This window comes from Sapajus apella, unplaced genomic scaffold, assembly GCF_009761245.1.
Source record: "Sapajus apella isolate SASKATOON/1434 unplaced genomic scaffold, GSC_monkey_1.0 scaffold39, whole genome shotgun sequence".
NCBI classification, from domain to species: domain Eukaryota; kingdom Metazoa; phylum Chordata; class Mammalia; order Primates; family Cebidae; genus Sapajus; species Sapajus apella.
Genome location: NW_022436979.1, coordinates 3,413,218 through 3,432,825, shown reverse-complemented (window position 1 = coordinate 3,432,825; position 19,608 = coordinate 3,413,218). Strand labels below are relative to the sequence as shown.

General features: G+C 35.1%; 1 protein-coding gene across 9 annotated transcripts in view; it reads left to right on the top strand.

Annotated features, from left to right (window-relative positions):
• The window catches only part of NEK1 (NIMA related kinase 1), a 202,056-nt gene that overhangs the window by 9,037 nt on the left and 173,411 nt on the right, over nt 1–19,608 (top strand). For all 9 annotated transcript variants that reach the window (XR_004275287.1, XR_004275286.1, XM_032298641.1 and 6 more), the window contains exons 2-9: nt 451–615; nt 1,344–1,440; nt 4,574–4,671; nt 11,762–11,845; nt 13,039–13,106; nt 13,822–13,908; nt 14,955–15,009; nt 17,632–17,832. Coding sequence is in view for 7 of the 9 variants with exons in the window: in XM_032298641.1 (XP_032154532.1) it covers nt 499–615; nt 1,344–1,440; nt 4,574–4,671; nt 11,762–11,845; nt 13,039–13,106; nt 13,822–13,908; nt 14,955–15,009; nt 17,632–17,832 (807 nt within the window). In the remaining 2 variants the exon portion in view is untranslated. The remainder of the gene's footprint in view (nt 1–450; nt 616–1,343; nt 1,441–4,573; nt 4,672–11,761; nt 11,846–13,038; nt 13,107–13,821; nt 13,909–14,954; nt 15,010–17,631; nt 17,833–19,608) is intronic.

The following is a 19,608-nucleotide window of genomic DNA, read 5'->3' as shown; positions in this document are numbered from 1 at the left end:
AATAAGCACATTAAAATATATGTACAAAAACTATCTGAAATTGTTCTATAATAGCAAACATTTTAAATGAATGTTGAATAAGAGGGGATTAGATAAATAACTTCAGGAAGTAGTATATTTGGGTTTCTTTCTCTTTGGAGAAAATAAAGTAATGCTACTAATTAATTCAGGTAAGAAGAGTTTGCCTTTCTCTCTATACATGTTAAATATATGCAGTATTTGGCTTTCCAAAGTATTCTTACAAAATTGAAATATCGCCTTTTTTTCTCTCTTTTTAGGTATAATTAGGTTCTAGTAGTAAAGCATAGAAAGTATAACTTTTAGTAAATGTATTAAATATCCCTTTATTAAATGTTAGCAAATCACTAAAGAATTAGAATTTGAATTAAGCATTAAAATTGTTATAATGTTTTATCTCTCATGTTGTAAATGCTTTATCTTTTTTGTTAGTTTTCTAAATGTCTAGCGTATCTGTAAAGATGCCTTAGAAAAAGAGTCATGGAGAAGTATGTTAGACTACAGAAGATTGGAGAAGGTTCATTTGGAAAAGCCATTCTTGTTAAATCTACAGAAGATGGCAGACAGTATGTTATCAAGGAAATTAACATCTCAAGAGTAAGTATATTTTTAGTTTGGTTTCATGAGTAATAGTTTGATTACAATAGAGCTCATTGTTAGAGATTTTCTTTTTAAAAAAAAGAAAAGGTAATCTATAAACCAAACCAAAAGACTGCTTTATTCCCGCTAATATCAGAATACTCTATATATGTTCTTTTAGATTTTTTCTATGATATGTGCTTATGCTTATGTATTTAGAAATATATACTTGCTGTTCTGTAGCTTAATTTAGTTTAGACATCTTAAAATGTTTCTACTTACAGATTCAACTCATTCTTTTTTTTTTTTTTTTTTTTTTTGAGACGGAGTTTCGCTCTTGTTGCCCAGGCTGGAGTGCAATGGCGCGATCTCGGCTCACCGCAACCTCCGCCTCCTGGGTTCAGGCAATTCTCCTGCCTCAGCCTCCTGAGTAGCTGGGATTACAGGCATGTGCCACCATGCCCAGCTGATTTTTTGTATTTTTAGTAGAGACGGGGTTTCACCATGTTGACCAGGATGGTCTCGATCTCTTGACCTCGTGATCCACCTGCCTCGGCCTCCCAAAGTGCTGGGATTACAGGCTTGAGCCACCGCGCCCGGCCTCAACTCATTCTTTTAACTTCTTGCTATGTTTTGTTGATTGAACTGTGTTAATACCAGTATGTTTTAACTACTCCTGCATTGATGGAATTTTAGGTGGTTTATTAATAGTTTAATTTGCTATTTTCTTTTTCCTCCCATTTAAGATGTCCAGTAAAGAAAGAGAAGAATCAAGGAGAGAAGTTGCAGTATTGGCAAATATGAAGCACCCAAATATTGTCCAATATAGAGAATCATTTGAAGGTCAGATAAATTTTGTGAGAGAGTTGTTAAAAAATCCTAAGACATTAATCTTTTTGTGAATGCATTCTTAGGAAAAAAGATATCATTTTTGCTTAAAAATATATGCATATGAATATCAGACTGATTCAAGGGCAGTACTGATATATTGTGTCTGCATATTTTTGTTTGTTTTGTTTTGTTTTGTTTTGTTTTGAGGCAGAGTCTTGCTTTGTGGCCCAGGCTGGAGTGCAGGCACATGATCTCAGCTTACCGCAACCTCTGCCTCCCACGTTCAAATGATTCTTGTGCCTTAGCTGTATAATTTAATACTGGCTGTTACTGTGATTGCTTTAAAAGAAGCAATGTAGTAAGTGAAGTGCAAGAATTTGGACAGAGCAAGAACAGTAATTTACATATTTTAAAACTGAACTTCCGGCAAGTGCTGCCACTGCTACCACCAAGAAAATGTTCTGACCTTTAGAAAGTATCCTACTCAGTATGCTCCTGTATACTTCACTGTTATAATATTGAGGTATATGGACAGTTTTCTTAAGTTCTTAAAGTATTATGGCTATTATGCTGTTTTGGAACTATGTGCATTATATTTAATAAATGCAGGTATTAAGATAAGACAAAGCTTCTCTAAAGGCAAGTCAAAGTGGCTTATTGAAGTCCTACCCAAATATTTTCATCATTATTATAAATTTCTATAAACTGAATAACAGAAAGATAATCTAGATGGAAAGCAGAAGATAAGTGAAATGACTCAGGGACATATCACATACCAGTTTCAGAGTCTGAATTAGAGCTAAAGTATATTCCCAGATGAACTCAGTATCTTTAATAAAAGTATGTTGTACTTTTATAAAAAGGTGATTCAGTGAATATATTATGTCATAAGGTGCTCTATTTTTTTTTATTCTGGTAGTGAAATGAAGATTTATATGTCATGTGAAACAGTACAATGTTAACCAATTCTTCCTTTTGAGGACCTTGATTTTTCCTTTATCTTTCTCCTGGCATCCATTTTTTAGTTTCTTTTTTTGTTGTTGTTAACAAAATTTTAATATTTCAAGTTAAAAGGTTTTGAGCAAATGTTCCAGCAGATGTTTTGGATTTATATTGGCGGCTTCACATAGAAATATCTGTATGATTCAAAAGGGGTGACGTATATTAAAAATAAGGCTTTATTATTTCTCTGAGTTTTAAAAGAATACATGCTCATGACAAACAAATGATAGCATACTCCAGCCGGGCGCGGTGGCTCACGCCTGTAATCCCAGCACTTTGGGAGGCCGAGGCGGGTGGATCACGAGGTCAAGAGATCGAGACCATCCTGGTCAACATGGTGAAACCCCGTCTCTACTAAAAATACAAAAAATTAGCTGGGCATGGTGGTGTGTGCCTGTAATCCCAGCTACTCAGGAGGCTGAGGCAGGAGAATTGCCTGAACCCAGGAGGCGGAGGTTGCGGTGAGCCGAGATCGTGCCATTGCACTCCAGCCTGGGTAACAAGAGTGAAACTCCGTCTCAAAAAAAAAAAAAAAATGATAGCATACTCTATGTAATTTTTTGCTTTTTGTTATGCTACATACATTATAACATCTATACTTATTTTATAAATAGTGAATTATACAGATTTCAGGAGTTTTTTTCACATTATAATTTCTCACATGTATATTTGGATGATCTTTCCAGGTCAATCATAAAAAGTCATAGAGATTCTTAATGAGCTTATCATAGCTTCTTATCCCAATGGCACATTACAAGCAGTAGATCAAAAGAAGATATGTGCACTATGAGTGACAAGAATGTCAATACAAAGTATAAGAAATAAATATTCCTGGAGGGTGGGCAAGGTGGCTTACAACTGTTAATTTCAACAGCTTTGGGAGGCTGAGGTCAGAGAATCTCTTGAGCCCAAGATTTTGAGAACAGCCTGGGAAACATAGGGAGACCCCATCTCTACAAAAAAATTTAAAAATCGGCCAGATGTGGTGATGCATGCCTGTGATTCCAGCTGCTTGAGAGGCTAAGGTGGGAGAATTGCTTGAGCCCGGGAGTTTGAGGCTACAGTGAGCCATGATCGTGCCATTGCACTCTAGCCTGGACCCTGTCTCAAAAGAAAAATAAAAAATGCTATGTAATTAAGACCATAGCACAAATGGTAAAATAAGTGAGAACTAGGAAAACCGTTCTTTGAGTTGTGATAGTCTCAGTACTATGTGGTGATTCAGAAAGTGTTAAAAGTTTTATTGGCCACTCTTCCTTACCTGAGAAGTAAAGGATGAAAAGAATAAGTGTTCTTCTAAGCTGGATACAGTAGCATGGGCCTGTAGTGTCAGCTGTTGGGGAGGCTGAGGCGAGAGGTTCACCTGAGCCCAGGGGCTCAAGGTCAGCATGGGCAAAATAGTGAGACCCTTTTTCTTAAAAAAAAAAAAAAAAAAAGCCTCAATTAAAAAAAGAAGTGTTCTTCTAGTCCTTTTTATCCATAAGAAGTGGCATAGAAGTCCCTTTCTCCCTTTATGTGAACCAAGACATAAAGGTGGATGGGATAGTGCCCATCTCCATGTTTGTTCACCAATCATATACAGTTTTTTAAAAAGAGCATAAATCAAAGAAAGGTCCCAGAGGGTGGAAACTGTGTCCTATTATGTCATATACACTGCTGAATCCTTAGAGTTTATCACAACGTTTATTATTGTATTTGTTTAATAAATAATTGACTGAAGTGGATAAAACAAAGCTGAGAATTAATGGCCAGTTGGAAAACTAAACCCATCTCTGATATGATGTATTGACGAAAAAACATGACTTTATATGTGACATTTAAGGAATTGTATTTACTGAATGAAATCAAGTATATTTATCTGCATTTTGTTTATATTTCAGAGATGTTTAGGTCAATGTAAACAGTGCTATTCAATAAGATGGTGTATTTTTAGTAGAAATCATTAATGATGGAGTTTTCTGTTAACCCAAGTCATTAAACAATCTGTGTTACTGGTATACCTTGACTTTGTGCCCTATTTCTTTGAGTGTGGTCCTGTTTTCTGTTTAGCAGCTGCTTTTTAGTAAGCCTTAAAGTACCTTTAATTTAGTCATGCTTCTGATGTATGTTTTTAAAAGTGGACTGTAATGTTTATATTTTGTAGAAAATGGCTCTCTCTACATAGTGATGGATTACTGTGAGGGAGGGGATCTGTTTAAGCGAATAAATGCTCAGAAAGGTGTTTTGTTTCAAGAGGATCAGGTAAGTTTGCATGTGGGAAATTGACTCTTACTCTATTATGGAGAAGTAGTTCAAAATTTGTTTATGTGTGTATTTTAACTGTAAATGCTAACTATAATTACTAGGGCAGTTTGGTGTTATATCAATATTTTAATCATTTTTCCCTCTAATTAGCTGCCACCTTTGTTCAGTTGCCCATCAAATTTGCAGACTGTAATGAGATATTGTTATCTGTGTGATGTATGTTATATATAACATGTGTCTATATGCCTTAATTATTCATTATAACTGGTTAATCTATATCATGTCAATCTGGCTTACTGCTGCCAGACTATATATTCCTAAAACGTGGCTTTGCCAGGTAACTCCAGCTCTAGAATCCTTGCATTGGCAACTGTATGAAATCTAATCTCTCTTTTGGTTTGTCAGATCTCTAGAATATGGCCCTACCCTACCTAAGCAGCCTTATTTTTTTCTATTTCCTAATCTGTACCTCTTTTCATTCAATTTAACAGATATTTATTGAGCATGTACTTTGTGTTAGGCACTGGGCCACATGTTTGTACATTTCATTCTCCTTCCTGTGTATTTACTCTGATTATTTCATTTATTTTGGCAAGCCTTTTCCTCAGACTTTGTGTTATTAATACTCTACCTTTTTTAAAGCTCAGTTCAAGTCCCAGCTTCTTTAAATTTTCCATAACTACTCTAATCGGTTTCCTTCTCTACACGCCTATCACATTTCTCATCATTGGTTCTTTATTTGAATTGCCTGCTTTTACATAGGGGATTAGAGGGAGCACCTTGCTGGGAGTGTTGTATTTGTTATCTCTTCTAATTTGGATACATTGTTTCAATTTATAAGGAGTCCAAGGGAGGTTACATGACTTGCCCCAAATCACATAGTGTTTGAACCCACCTCTAACTCTAAAGTTTCTAACATTTTCTTTACCCACATTTAAATTATAAAAGTATTGAAGTATACAGAAATGGAAAGGCTTTCTCCACCCTTTTGTTCCTGAGATTACCACTGTTTTTAGTTTGGTATATTCTTCCAGACTTTCTTTTCCATACTTGTACATATATATGTGCATTAAGACACACACATTCAGAAATGAAATATTATTACTGTTTTTAAGATAGGCTCTTGCTCTGTCACCCGAGCTGGAGTGCAGTGGCACCATCACAGCTCATTGCTGCCTTGTGCCCCTGAGCACAAGCAATTCTCCTACCTCACCCTCCTGAGTAGCCCAGCTAATTTCTTTTTTAATTTTTTATTATTATTATTTTGTAGAGATGAGGTCTTGCTATATTGCCCAGGCTGTTCTCAAACTCCTGGCTTCAAGCAATCTTCCTACCTTGGCCTCTTAAAGTGCTGGGATTATAGGTATGAGCCACTGTGCCATTTCTGGCCAGGTACACACAGACATGGGTTTGAGTCCTTGCTCTACTTATCAACTTGATAATTGTTCTGTTAACAAGGTCTGAGATTATTTCTTCATTTGTCAATAGGGAGATACCTACTATACATATTGTAAAGGTCAAATAGTAATGTATGTTAGTATATACAGTGCTATTTTTATTAGAACATTGTCAGATATATTTCATTGTGCTTATTTTCATTTACCCCTATCAAACTTTAAAATGTTTGCTATTAAATGATATTCCACTATAAAGCACATTGATATTCTGTAGATTTGATTCTACTACTCTTTGATACATACTTTTAGTACATAATGGGGGGTGTGTGTGTGTGTACGTACGTACATGCTTGTATCTTGTCTTCCTGGAAATTGTTATGGAGATATGTGTCATTCCTCTGTCAGTGAAGTTATTCATCATAAAAGACAAATATTTGACAAGGCATTCTTTTAGGTTGATCACATTTTTTTCCACCCTTCTGAATAGCAAGTTTTGTTAGCCCAAATAAGGATGCTGTTTATTTTAGCCTGTTTAAAATAGGAAGAGGTTATTTAAACTACATTCTGGGCTTTGAAACAGGAAAACTTAGAGCTCCATTAGAGTGTAGCTTGGCATTAGTTGGAGAAGATTTTGTACATTTCTAGCACATAAGTGGGGAACAGGAAGACCTGTGAAACAGATAATTCTCCAGCTACTCAAGCCATTCTCTTCGATGATACTTCCTTGTTTGCATCTTTACTGGACAAAAATCTAGTTAGGTTAAGAAGCAACTTAAGTCTATGACTTTATTAATAGAGAATAATGAGATGAACTAAGTATATTCCCTTAGACAGTCTCTAGATAGATATTTTAAAGGTGTACCAGTATTTTTGCCTTATTTGCAAGTTTTGAATGAGTTTCTTTTATTTTCAGAATATGTTCTTGATCAAAATAAAATCTGGACTCATTAGGGTTGGTCCAAATATGTAGGTGCAACAAGAGTGTTAATTAAGCAACGAACTTGTGTTTGCGCTGAAAACCTAGAGCCTTACGTGATCAAACAACTACTAAGGTTACAGAATTTATTTCTGTCTGTAAGTTTTCATAAGGAATCTTGGATTGATGATTTTTAAAAATTTTGTTGTTTGTTCTTTTAGCCCAACGTCAGGAAACTCAGCCCAGTACAGTCTCTACCAAATTTCACCTGTACTACCTATAAATTGGGGCGAATTTTTTTTCTTTTTGAGAGTCTCCAAATATGTCAGGGTCCCTGGTTGCTAGGAAGTGACTTTACCACTTATGACACAGGGACCCTGTAAGTTAGATAACAGGACAGTTTCTTGGCAGTAGTATGTAAATATTGGTTCCACATGTATTTCTTAGTAGTGGGTTTGTCATTACTGATTACATGGAAATTAAATAAGACACTTCAGGTATGGCCTTGGTTGCACAATTGATTTGTCCAGTTACATTTTGCTAAAAAGGTTCCTATTGAACCCATGAAAATTACAATATTGTCCTGAAAAGTGAAAATACTTAAAACAATTTGCTTCTGAATTCTGAGAAGATTTAAGATCGAATATCATTTTAAGTATATAAAAGCATAAATTGAGAATTAGATACAGCTTAAGAAAAAAAAGGGATTCCTCATCTATTCATTAAATTTTGAACATTAAAGATAATACCAATCATATTCCAAACAACCACAATTAAATCTCATTTAATTCAGTTTATTCATTCCTCGTAATTCTTATTCTTGACCTTGGGTCAAGTGGTTAGCTTTCATGATGTTTGTCAGCTGATGGACTAAAAAAGTCTTAAAGAAATTCTGACTCAGTTCATTGATAAGTTCCTTGATCATCTAAGCAATGTTAGGTCAGAAACTTGTACCCAAGAGTCTGTTTTCTGAAGTACCAGTAGTTCAGCATTCCTGGTATGGTCCTGTTCAGGAGCTTTCTGGCAAGCATCAAGCAGCAAAGGCCTATTTGATAATGAGACTGAAAGGCTGTGGTTAGTTTATTATAGTAACCAATAATAGAATAAAATTTTCATCAGGGTAGAGTACATAGATTTGATAAGGGCTTGATAAGTGATTTTATTGAGGTTAAAAATGGAGAGCAAAGTTACGGGCAAATCTCCGGGGCGTTCTCATAAAGCATGCATTTTATGAAATACAGCATTTTACCTATGCAGACTTATCCTAGGAAAGACTGAGCATCTTTTTAAATTTGGCAAGTCTTCCCAGGCAGGTCTTATGGCAATGTTGAGCTAATAGTTACAATGAGAAGTATCCCGAAATTTTTTTTTTTTTTTTTTTTTTGAGACGGAGTTTCACTCATGTTACCCAGGCTGGAGTGCAATGGCGCAATCTCGGCTCACCGCAACCTCCGCCTTCTGGGTTCAGGCAATTCTCCTGCCTCAGCCTCCCTAGTAGCTGGGATTACAGGCACGCACCACCATGCCCAGCTAATTTTTTGTATTTTTAGTAGAGACGGGGTTTCACCATGTTGACCAGGATGGTCTCGATCTCTTGACCTCGTGATCCACCCGCCTCGGCCTCCCAAAGTGCTGGGATTACAGGCTTGAGCCACCGCGCCCGGCCAGTAACATTCTTTGGTTACTTATTTAATCAAAGTGACAAAATATCTTAAAATATAAATGAAGGAAATACACTTATAGGGATCTTCATAGTGAGGAACCTTTCTTCAAAAACATCAAGTGATAAAAGCAGTTTAAAGCAGAGAAAATTATTCTGGTAGACATGAAATATCTACTCTTTGAGCAGGTCACACAGACAGTAGATGGTAAGCATGCTTCTAGTTAGGAGCTCCAAGATCAGTTTACCATTCTGATAGAGAAACTAAGTTCAAGTTTTTCAATTAATATAATATTTGGCACTAAAACCTTCTCATGCCTTTAGAAAATTAATGAATAAACCCATCAAAACTGAGCATATTTGGGAAAATTCTAATACATTTTATTACACATAGAAATCTCTGTTTTAGAGCAGAGAAGATGGATCTTAGTACAGTCCGTACTCATGCAAAATAACATACAACTGTAATTCAGACAACTATATGATAATTACATATGGTACTTGATATAATACAACATAACATTTGAATGTAAAAGTCTTCTGAGAAAGAGAATGCCATTTTCAAAACAGTATTTTGTAAATATTAATATGGAACTAATATGTACAATGAAATAAGCACAGATTAGAAGCAGGGTTACAGCTTTAAAGGGCTTCCCTCTCCTCCTACTCCTACCCCAGTAGTCAAACCCTAATGTAGCCACAGCCTGAACTAGGGTAGACAAGGGGAATGGAAGTGTAACATTTATGCTTATATTTTACAAGCTGTGCCTGCCTTCTCTGCTTTACTTATATATTCCATCAAAACTGAGCTCAGGAATCACCTCTTCTGTTCAGCTTTATTTTATCACCTCCAGGCTGAGTTGGCTGTCCTTCTCTATGCTTCTTCAACACTCAGGGCATTACCTCCCTTTAATTACTGGTTTACTTTCCCATCTCCCTCAATGGTCTTTGCTATGGATCAATAAACTTCTATACTTCCTTCCTTTATTCCTTCTTTCCTTCCTCAATGTTCACACACGCTTACATAGAGTTCAGGTATGGAATGTAAGCATATTTTTTTTAAATAGGGCATACTATGCATACTGTTTTAGAACTTCCTTTTTTCACTTAATAGTACATAAACAGTATACATAGAAGTGGTTCATTCTTGTCAGTGGCTGCATAATATTTCTAGTATAATGATAATACAAAATATTTAATCAGGCCCCTTGATGGACATTCAGGTTGTTTATATTTTAGGGTTCTGGCTAACAGTGCTAGAGTAAACATCTTATATACATTGTTTTATGTTTCTGTTGCTATATGGGTAGGATAAATTTGAAATTGAAATTGCTGTTTAAAATGGTATGTGAATTTAAAATTTTGACATATTTTGACAAATGATTATAATTAACTTTTTTACAAACACCTGTGAGAAAAATGCTTATTTCCCCACTTTCTGACCAACAGTATGTCATATTTCATTTTAAGCAAAATAATATGGTATCTTAATTTTTTTTTTAATTTGGGAGGGAGTTTAGTACTTTATGTGTTTTTCCGCCCTTTTTTCCCTCCATCATTTGCGTTTCCAGTCTTTTGTCTGCTTATTTTGTCTGCCAGTATTTTTCTCAGTGATTTGAATAACTTTTGCATCTTAGAGAACTAGCAGTCTATCATTTATGTTGCAGATATTTTCCCAAATTATTATTAAACTTGATTATGTATTTTGCCATACAGGTGTTTTAAATTGTATGTAGTCAATTTTTTCAGTCTTTTTCTTATGACTTAAGCATTTTATGTCATGTTTTGAAAGTCCTGCTTCAGTCAGTTGTTACAGATAATTAACCTATGTTTTATTATTTTATGGATTTTTTTAGTTTAAAAATGCCATGTACTTGGAATTATTTTGATGTTAAGAATGAGATAGAAATTAAGCCTTTTTATTTCCAAGTGGCCATCTCCAGAGAAGAATGTTTCTATGTAATTAATGTGGGAAAAGAAAAAGTCAGAGATGTCTTCCAAATTTCCAGCTTTTTTCCTCTTATGATTTTTATTTAGATTTTTAAAAAGCATTATACATGTCAGATGCGGTGGCTCATACCTGTAATCCCAGTACTTTGGGAGGCCAAGGCAGGAGGAATACTTGAATCCTCAGGAACTCCAGAGGCCAGGAGTTCAAGACGAGGAGTTCAAGACCGCTAGCCTGGGCAACATAGCCAGACCCTGTCTCTATAAAATAAATAAATAAATAATTAGCCACCCATGGTGGCATGCACCATAGTCCTAGCCACTCGGGAGGCTGAGGCTGGAGGGTGATTTAAACCCAGGAGTTTGAGGCTGAAGTGAGCTGTGATAATGCTGCACTCCAGCCTGGGTGATAGAGCAAGACCCTATCCCAAAAAAGGGGGAGGAGGGGCATTATGGAAAAAAGATGTATTAAAAACACAGAAGAAACACCTGTCTTACTATTATAAAATATAAATTGTTTCCATTATAGGATGTATTAAAAACAAAAAAGAATCACCTCTTACTATTATAAAATTAAATTATTTCCATTTTTACTCATACTTTCCACATTCATTTTGATTTAGAAGAGATGACTCAGTAGCATGTCTTACATTTTAAATTAAGTATGTGCAGAGCTTATGTTGACTTGAGTATCTATCTAATGTCAGTGCCTACAAAGTTGAAAGAAATTGTAGCCTAATTTTTTTTTTTTTTTTTTGAGATGGAGTCTCGCTCTGTCACCAGGCTGGAGTGCGGTGGCACCATCACGGCTCACTGCAACCTCTGCCTCCCTGGTTTAAGCAATTCTCCTGCCTCAGCCTCCCAAGTAGCTGGGATTACAGGTGCCCACCACCATACCTGGCTAATTTTTGCATTTTTATTAGATCCAAGGTTTCACCATGTTGGCCAGGATGGTCTGGATCTCCTGACCTCATGATCCACCCGCCTCAGCCACTCAAAGTGCTGGGATTACAAGTGTGAGCCACCACACCTGGCTGCCTAAAATATTTTTTTAAGGATTTAGTTCCTCTCATCTCTAAATATTCTCGAATTCTTTTAATGGTCAAGGAAAGGCTACTATGAATTGTAAATTTTAAAAGAAATGACAGATCTGATTTTTCTTCCTAGATTTTGGACTGGTTTGTACAGATATGTTTGGCCCTGAAACATGTACATGATAGAAAAATTCTTCATCGAGACATAAAATCACAGGTATGTTATTCTGTCACTGATAACTTCTGAATGGATAAAGAGCTGAAAACCTTCATTGTCTTGGGTGGAAATTTTTCAACCTGATTTAGAGCATATCAGATTATCTGTATTGTCTCTTAATTCTTATCCTATTCATCTGCGTCCTGTATTAGATCTCCTGTTTGCTTCCCATACTCTAAAAATTACTTTCCTTCCCAGTCTCTAAAACTTCCAGAACATTTTTTATCACTCCATCAAGAACCCCATACCCATTAGCAGTGAGTTCCCATTCCTCTCCACCTAGACTCTGGTAACCCCTAATCCACTTTCTCTCTCTATGGATTTGCTTATCCTGGACATTTTATATAAATGGATATTATAAAGTATAAAGTATGTGCCTTTTGCCTATTTATTTATTTATTGTTTATGAGACGGAGTCTCACACTTTTGACCAGGCTGGAGTGCAGTAATGCAATTTCAGGCTCACTGCAACCACCTTTGCCTTCCAGGTTCAAGTGATTCTCCTGCCTCAGCCTCCTGAATAGTTGGGATTACAGGTGCCTGCCACCATACCTGGCAAATTTTTGTATTTTTAGTAGAGATGGAGTCTCACCATGTTGGCCAGGCTGGTCATGAACTCCCAACTTCAAGTGATCTGCCTGCCTCAGCCTCCCAAAGTGCTGGGATTACAGGTGTGAGCCACTGTGCCCATCCCCTTTTGCCTATTTCTAAATCAGACTATTTGTCTTTTTGTTGTCATTGTTGAGTTATGCAAGTCCTTTTCCAGATAGAAGTCTTTTTTCAAATCTATGATTTCTAAAAATGTTCTTCTGTTTTCTTGATGGTGTCCTTTGATGCACAAAATTTTTAAATTTTGATAGTTCAGTTTATCTTCTTTAATTTTTTTGCGTGTGCTTTTGATATCATATCGAAGAAACCATTCCCTAGCCCAACAACATGAAGATTTATTCCTATGTTTTTCTCTAGGAGTTTTATATTTTAGTTTTTATATTTAGATCTATACTTCATTTTGAATTAATTTTTGTATATGATTTGCAGTAAGGGACTTCATTTATTCTTTTGTATGTGAACATCCAGTAACTCCAGCACAATTTTTTAACTGGATTATGAATTTTATGAAAAATGTTGTTGACTCAGAACTGGACTGTAACAATATTTCTAGGGTTTTTTTTTTTTCCCCCTGTCTTTTACAGAACATATTTTTAACTAAAGATGGAACCGTACAACTTGGAGATTTTGGAATTGCTAGAGTTCTTAATAGGTAACGTGAATTTTCAGCATTGTTTTGATACAGTATTTTCAGTGAAACTTCAATCCATGATGATGTATATGTGATAATTTGTATTATCTTTACGTACATTCTTTACTGGGATGTTGCTTTATTGGGATATGTTCTGGGAAAGGCATCAGTAGGTGATTGCGTCAGTGTGTGAATGTTGCAGAGTGTACTTATACAATGCTAGATGATGTAGCATACTACACAGGCAAGCTGATGGTGTAGCATGTTCATTCTAGGCTTCAAACCAGTACAGCATGTTCTGTTCTGAATTCTGTAAGAAATTGTAACATAATGATAAATATTTATCTAAACATATCTAAACACAGAAAAGATACAATATAAAAGATAAAAAATGATATATCTTTGTGGGACACTTATCATAAATGGAGCTTAGTGGACTGGAAGTTGCTTTCTGTGAATGAGGGAGTAGTGAGTGAATTTGAAGACTTAGCGCATTTCTGTGTGCTAATGTAAAGTTTATAAACACGGTACATTAGGCTACCCTAAATTTTTTGAATAAAGTAATTGCTCTATAGTGTATGACAATCACCATGTCACTAGTTGTTAGGAATTTCTCAGCTTCATTATAATCTTATGGGACCAGCATCATATATGCGATCTGTTATAGACCAATAACAGCATTAATGTGGCACATGACTGTGTCTTAAGCTTCTCCAGTAATTTTCTTTTTCTCTAGTACTGTAGAGCTGGCTCGAACTTGCATAGGGACCCCATACTACTTGTCACCTGAAATCTGTGAAAACAAACCTTACAACAATAAAAGGTATTTAAAATGATATTCATTATATAATGTATTTCTTAATCTTTTTGTTATGTCATGTTTATTAACCTTTAGAGTACTGTTCTAAAGTCAACAATACACACATGTAAACATATGTATATATATAAATATTTTGTTAATATATGGTGAGGGGAATTGTAAAAAAGCTGTTTGATTATCTTGCTGGAGGAACTACAGAATCATTTTATTATTTATGCTATAATTGAAAATAGAGTGCTTTCCTTGGTTTTTTTCTTCGTGATAATCACTTCCTATTGAATTATTGCTGATATTTCTTGAACACGCTATAAGCCAGGTACTGTTTTGAGTTCTATGTATTCTGTTAGTCTTCACAATAATTTTGGGAGATATAGGTATTAATCATTCCTTCTCTTCTTATAAGGAAAACAAATGCAGAGAGAGGTAAAGTAACAACTTTGAAATCCTTGAGTCTAATAAGTGATGGAATCAGCATCTAAACTAGGCATCTGGCTCCCAATCCCCTATTTCTAATCACAGCTCTATAGTCTGGCTAACAGACTATATATATACTATGTGGGTGACGAGAGCAATCCTGTCATTAAATTCCAGCTACCTTTTATTTTTCCTCTCTAGTTGGAAAATCCCAACCAAAGTAATGTTGGTCAGTAGCTGTTGCAAATTTCTTAATAAATTTTTAATGTCTATTAAAATAATATTTTGTTTCATAATTTTTTAAATCATGGTATTTTACAAATAACTGATAAAAACAGTTTGGGTTTTATGAAATAGAATAAATAGAATTTACATGAATTTTTGAAATATTGTCCTTTTAAATATTAAATTTCTTTAATGGAGCTTAAAGTAATTGTTGGGGTAACCATTTTCTAATCTGGGACAGCTACTTTTGTCATTTGATTATGGTTGAAATTTTTAGTTTTAAAGGAAATTTTTTCTGAAGCACTTATGTTTCCAAAACATTTTTATGCTATTTATGTTTCCTTTAAATGAAAAAATTTTAAAGTACATTCTGATACTTAGAGAAAATTTCTCATTTTTATCTTCTCTAGTGACATTTGGGCTCTGGGGTGTGTCCTTTATGAGCTGTGTACACTTAAACATGCTGTAAGTAGAAGTTTCTGAAATATTTTTAAAGTTATGTCAAAAAGTCACTGTAATGTTTTTTATTATATTTAAAGTTTACCATCTTTTAGATAACCCTCATCCTAGAAATTCTCTAAGTCCATTTTTAAACTTCTCATTTTTTCTGAAGCATAAATTGATTTCCCTTAATATATTTGCATATCTAGTATATTTGCTATTATATAATGTTTCATGCAGTTTTCCAGAAGATAATTTCTAATGTCAGAAATAAATTTTGCTTTTTTCTTAATGTTAAATTTAGTATGAATTTGATATTTTAGCTTAACAAACTTTACTAGTTTCATTTTAGTGAATTCTCTCACAATACCCAGATTATTTGAATTTGGAATTGAACTAATTTAAAGAATTTCATTTCAATATATTCATTGATGACTTTTATCAATTTAAGTAATCATTCAGAGTATTTAAAATTTTTACTTTTGAGACTTTTTTGAAATAACATATAGCACACTAAAAAGGGAGAGTTCTTGTCCTAAGTAGGTTGATTCTTTAAAAAAGCAGTTTTTTGAAATGGAAGGTGATTAGCATGTTTTACCCACTGATGAAAACAATCTTGTATTTTCATTATACAAAACTTCAGAAAATACATAAAAATATAAAGAAGTGAATAAGGATTATAAGCAGTTCTTCCCACCAGTATTGACTGCCTGTAAAACGAAATTTATTTCTTCTCCCTCAAAAGTTTGATGAGACTTTATAAGAAGCTTTATAGCCTGTTTTTATTGCTTAATACTATTTGCAGAATATTTTTCCTTCTCATTCTTTTTAATGATTGCATACTCTCTTACTATATTGCCTTAGGGTTTTTTTTCTTTCTTAAGGAAAAAAACATAAGCTGACAAAGTAATGTGGGATGGTGATTATCAGATGCTTATTTGAAATAATTGATCAGTTTTTCTGCAACATGGTTATTTTAGCTTTAAACCAGTGGTTTTTGGGTTTTAAAAAAAAATCTTTCGTCTACATTATTCTGTCACTGTATCCTCTGTATTTTAGAATTGTTTACTCTTAAGTAGCATGTGTTTTAAGATAGGTAAAATTCAGTAACTCACCCTTTATGAAGAGCATGTCAATTCAGAGATAAACAAAAGTGCATTGGAATAGAGAACCACATCTTTCATGCATTTAGGATTCCTATTTAAGTGTATAGATATTTCCTTTAGATTGAATTTACTCAAATACCATTTAGGAGAGTTCAACATTTAATAGGACTTTTATAATCACCGATATCTAATTTATAGTATATTTTCTTTTTTTTTTTTTTTTTTTTTTTGAGACAGAGTTTCACTCTTGTTACCCAGGCTGGAGTGCAATGGCGCAATCTCTGCTCACCGCAACCTCCGCTTCCTACGCTCAGGCGATTCTCCTGCCTCAGCCTCCTGAGTAGCTGGGATTACAGGCACTCACCACCATGCCCAGCTAATTTTTTGTAGTTTTAATAGAGACAGGGTTTCACCGTGTTGACCAGGATGGTCTCGATCTCTTTACCTCGTGATCCACCCGCCTCGGCCTCCCAAAGTGCTGGGATTACAGGCGTGAGCCACCACGCCCGGCCTATTTTATTTTCTTAATGTGTGTATTAAGATATCAACGTTGTACAATTGTTCTGTAATATTTTAGTGGAGATATCAAAAGCTTAATAATACTCTCTTTCAAAACGAAATCTTCAGATTTTAAACTACCCCACCTCTTGTTTTCTTTTTAGAGTTTATATTGTGTTTAATTCTGACATATATTTCGATTAAAATATTTTCTATATTGCTGATTTCCATAGCTTTTAGGAGCATCACACACACACAACAGTGAGCATTGTCTAAAAGGAAAGTATTGGTATTTTTATATATTATATTTTCCCTCAATGCTTTTAGTTCTGTAGTTAATTTCTTGTTCTAGTCATTACAACAGAGCCACTTTAAAAAGCAGACCTTAAATGAAGACCAGAAGGTTGCTCTTTTTCTGCTTGTGTTTCTTTGGCCCTAATTTTTCTACCTCTAAGGCATAGTCTTTGACCATTTTGATTATTGTCATAGTTTATGAAACTTTCCTCCCATCTTTAAATTTTTATTTTTATTTTTTTTTAGACAGTCTTACTCTGTCGCCCAGGCTGGAGTGCAATGGCATGATCTTGACTTGCTGCAACCTCCACCCCATAGGTTCAAGTGATTCTCTTGCCTCAACCTCCCGAGTAGCTGGGATTACAGGTGCCTGCCACTGCGCCTGTCTGATTTTTGTATTTTCAGTAGAGACAGGGTTTCTACATCTTGGCCAGGCTGGTCTTGAACTCCTGATGTCATGATCAGCCCACCTTGACCTCCCAAAGTGCTGGGATTACAGGCGTGAGCCACTGCTCCCGACCTAAATATTTTGAATAAGTTAAAATTACTCTTACGACAAGTTATAACATTTTATTTTTTTAGGGCTGATATTTATAGGTAACCAAGTAAACTTTGATATAGAAAACATAATTATTTGGAAGAGGATTGTACTTCTATATTGATAGGAAAAGAACTATTTCTTATTGCTGATATTCTCAGTTTCAATTTATATATGTTTCATGTATGTTATTTATTTTCTGGATTTTAGTTTGAAGCTGGCAGTATGAAAAACCTGGTTCTGAAGATAATATCTGGATCTTTTCCACCTGTGTCTTTGCATTATTCCTATGATCTCCGCAGTTTGGTGTCTCAATTATTTAAAAGAAATCCTAGGGATAGACCATCAGTCAACTCCATATTGGAGAAAGGTTTTATAGCCAAACGCATTGAAAAGTTTCTGTCACCTCAGGTATGTTCTTTTTCCTTTAAAATTAAACAGTAGGGTAATGCCGCTTAGCTAGGACATGGCCTCCAGTGTTGAGGAGAGCACATCTGAACCTTGGGGGAATGGTGTTCCTTTTTCAACCTACGTTAGTGTCACTTTCCTTTAAATGCTCCTTTTTCTTCAGGCAGAGTTTTGCTCTGTTGCGTAGGCTGGAGTACAATGGCAAAATCATAGCTCACTGCAGCCTAAAATCCTGGGCTCAAGTAATCCTTCTGTCTCAGCCTCCTTAGTAGCTGAGACTACAGGTGTGTAGCACCACATTCAGCTAATATTTTAAAAAATTTTTAGAGACTGGGTCTCACTATGTTATGCAGGCTTGTCATGAACTTCTGGCCTCCCACCTTGGCCTTCCAAAGTGCTGGGATTATAGGTGTGAACCAGTTCCCCGAGTCTTTCCATTCTTATATAACTGTTTTCTTAATGTTTGCTTTCTAGTTGTGCATTATTCCTCTGTTCTCTGGATTTGTAACTGTAAAGTTATTGAGCATTTCTGTGCTTCACTTTCCTCACCTGTGAGCAAAGGGATTATTAAATGTATCTATAAGGTTGTGTGAATTAAAAGTGTAAACACACATAAAGTGCTTAATGTCTAGCATGTAAGTGCTCAAAATATTTAATGTCTTAAATATTACTTACATACCAGTGTATTCTAATATACATTTTTTTTAAATTATTTTTAAGACAGGTTGTAGTTCTGTTGCCCAGGCTGAAATGCAGTGGGCAACAGAACTACAGATCACAGCTCACTGCAACTGCTACCTCCCAGGCTCAAGCCATCCTCCCATCTCAGTCTCCCAAGTAGCTGGGACTACAGGCACATGTCACCATGCCTAGTTAATTTTTGTACTTTTTGTAGAAACAGTGTCTCACCATATTGCCCAGTCTGGTCTTGAACTCCTGAGCTCAAGTGATCTGCCCACCCTGGCCTCCGAAATGCTAGGATTACAGGCACGATCCATCATACTTGGCCTATATATGTATTATTAACATAATTTATATGATTATAGCTATATTCTATTTGATAGGAAATGACTAGAAACCATTTATATGTAGATATACTAGATTACTGACTCATGATTTCTCCTTTAGTGCCCACACATAATAAATATCTGTTGAGTTTAACTGAATTTTAATTTCACAGATTTTTTTTAAAAATCTGTATCAAATCAATTAACGTAAGTTGTTCATAAAAATGGGATCACCTGAAATTGGAATTGTTTTACTTTTCCGGTTTAGTGCGGCGTTTGTTAAATAAATGTTAATCTCTTCAGTAAATAAGATATTCAGCAAAACTAGTTTTTTTTTTATTTTATGTGCTCATGGAGGAGAAGGAGGTATCATATATCCTTCTGGCTTAACAGAACACGCATGTGACCAAATACTCTTCAGAAAACAGAGATGTTGATTTAACTATTACTACCAGGAGAAGGCATTAGTAAGCAAGAAAGCCAACTAAACTTTAGAGGTCAAAGGTTACTTGTATAGGTCATAGCAACAACCTCTGAAATGTGGGCGTCTTACAAGACTCCTTTGTTATAAATAATGTTTGCAAGGACACTTTTATGATGAAGTGTACTGTTGTTTTTCTGGCAGCCACTAGAGAAGAAACAATGACTTCATTTAGTCTTGCTGAGGTTTCTTTCTCCCCATACCGGGATTTGGAACATACCATCTCAAGGCTGAAGTACTGGAATTTATCTAGCTAGCAATCAAAGAGAAAATATTCAAGCTTAGAATGTG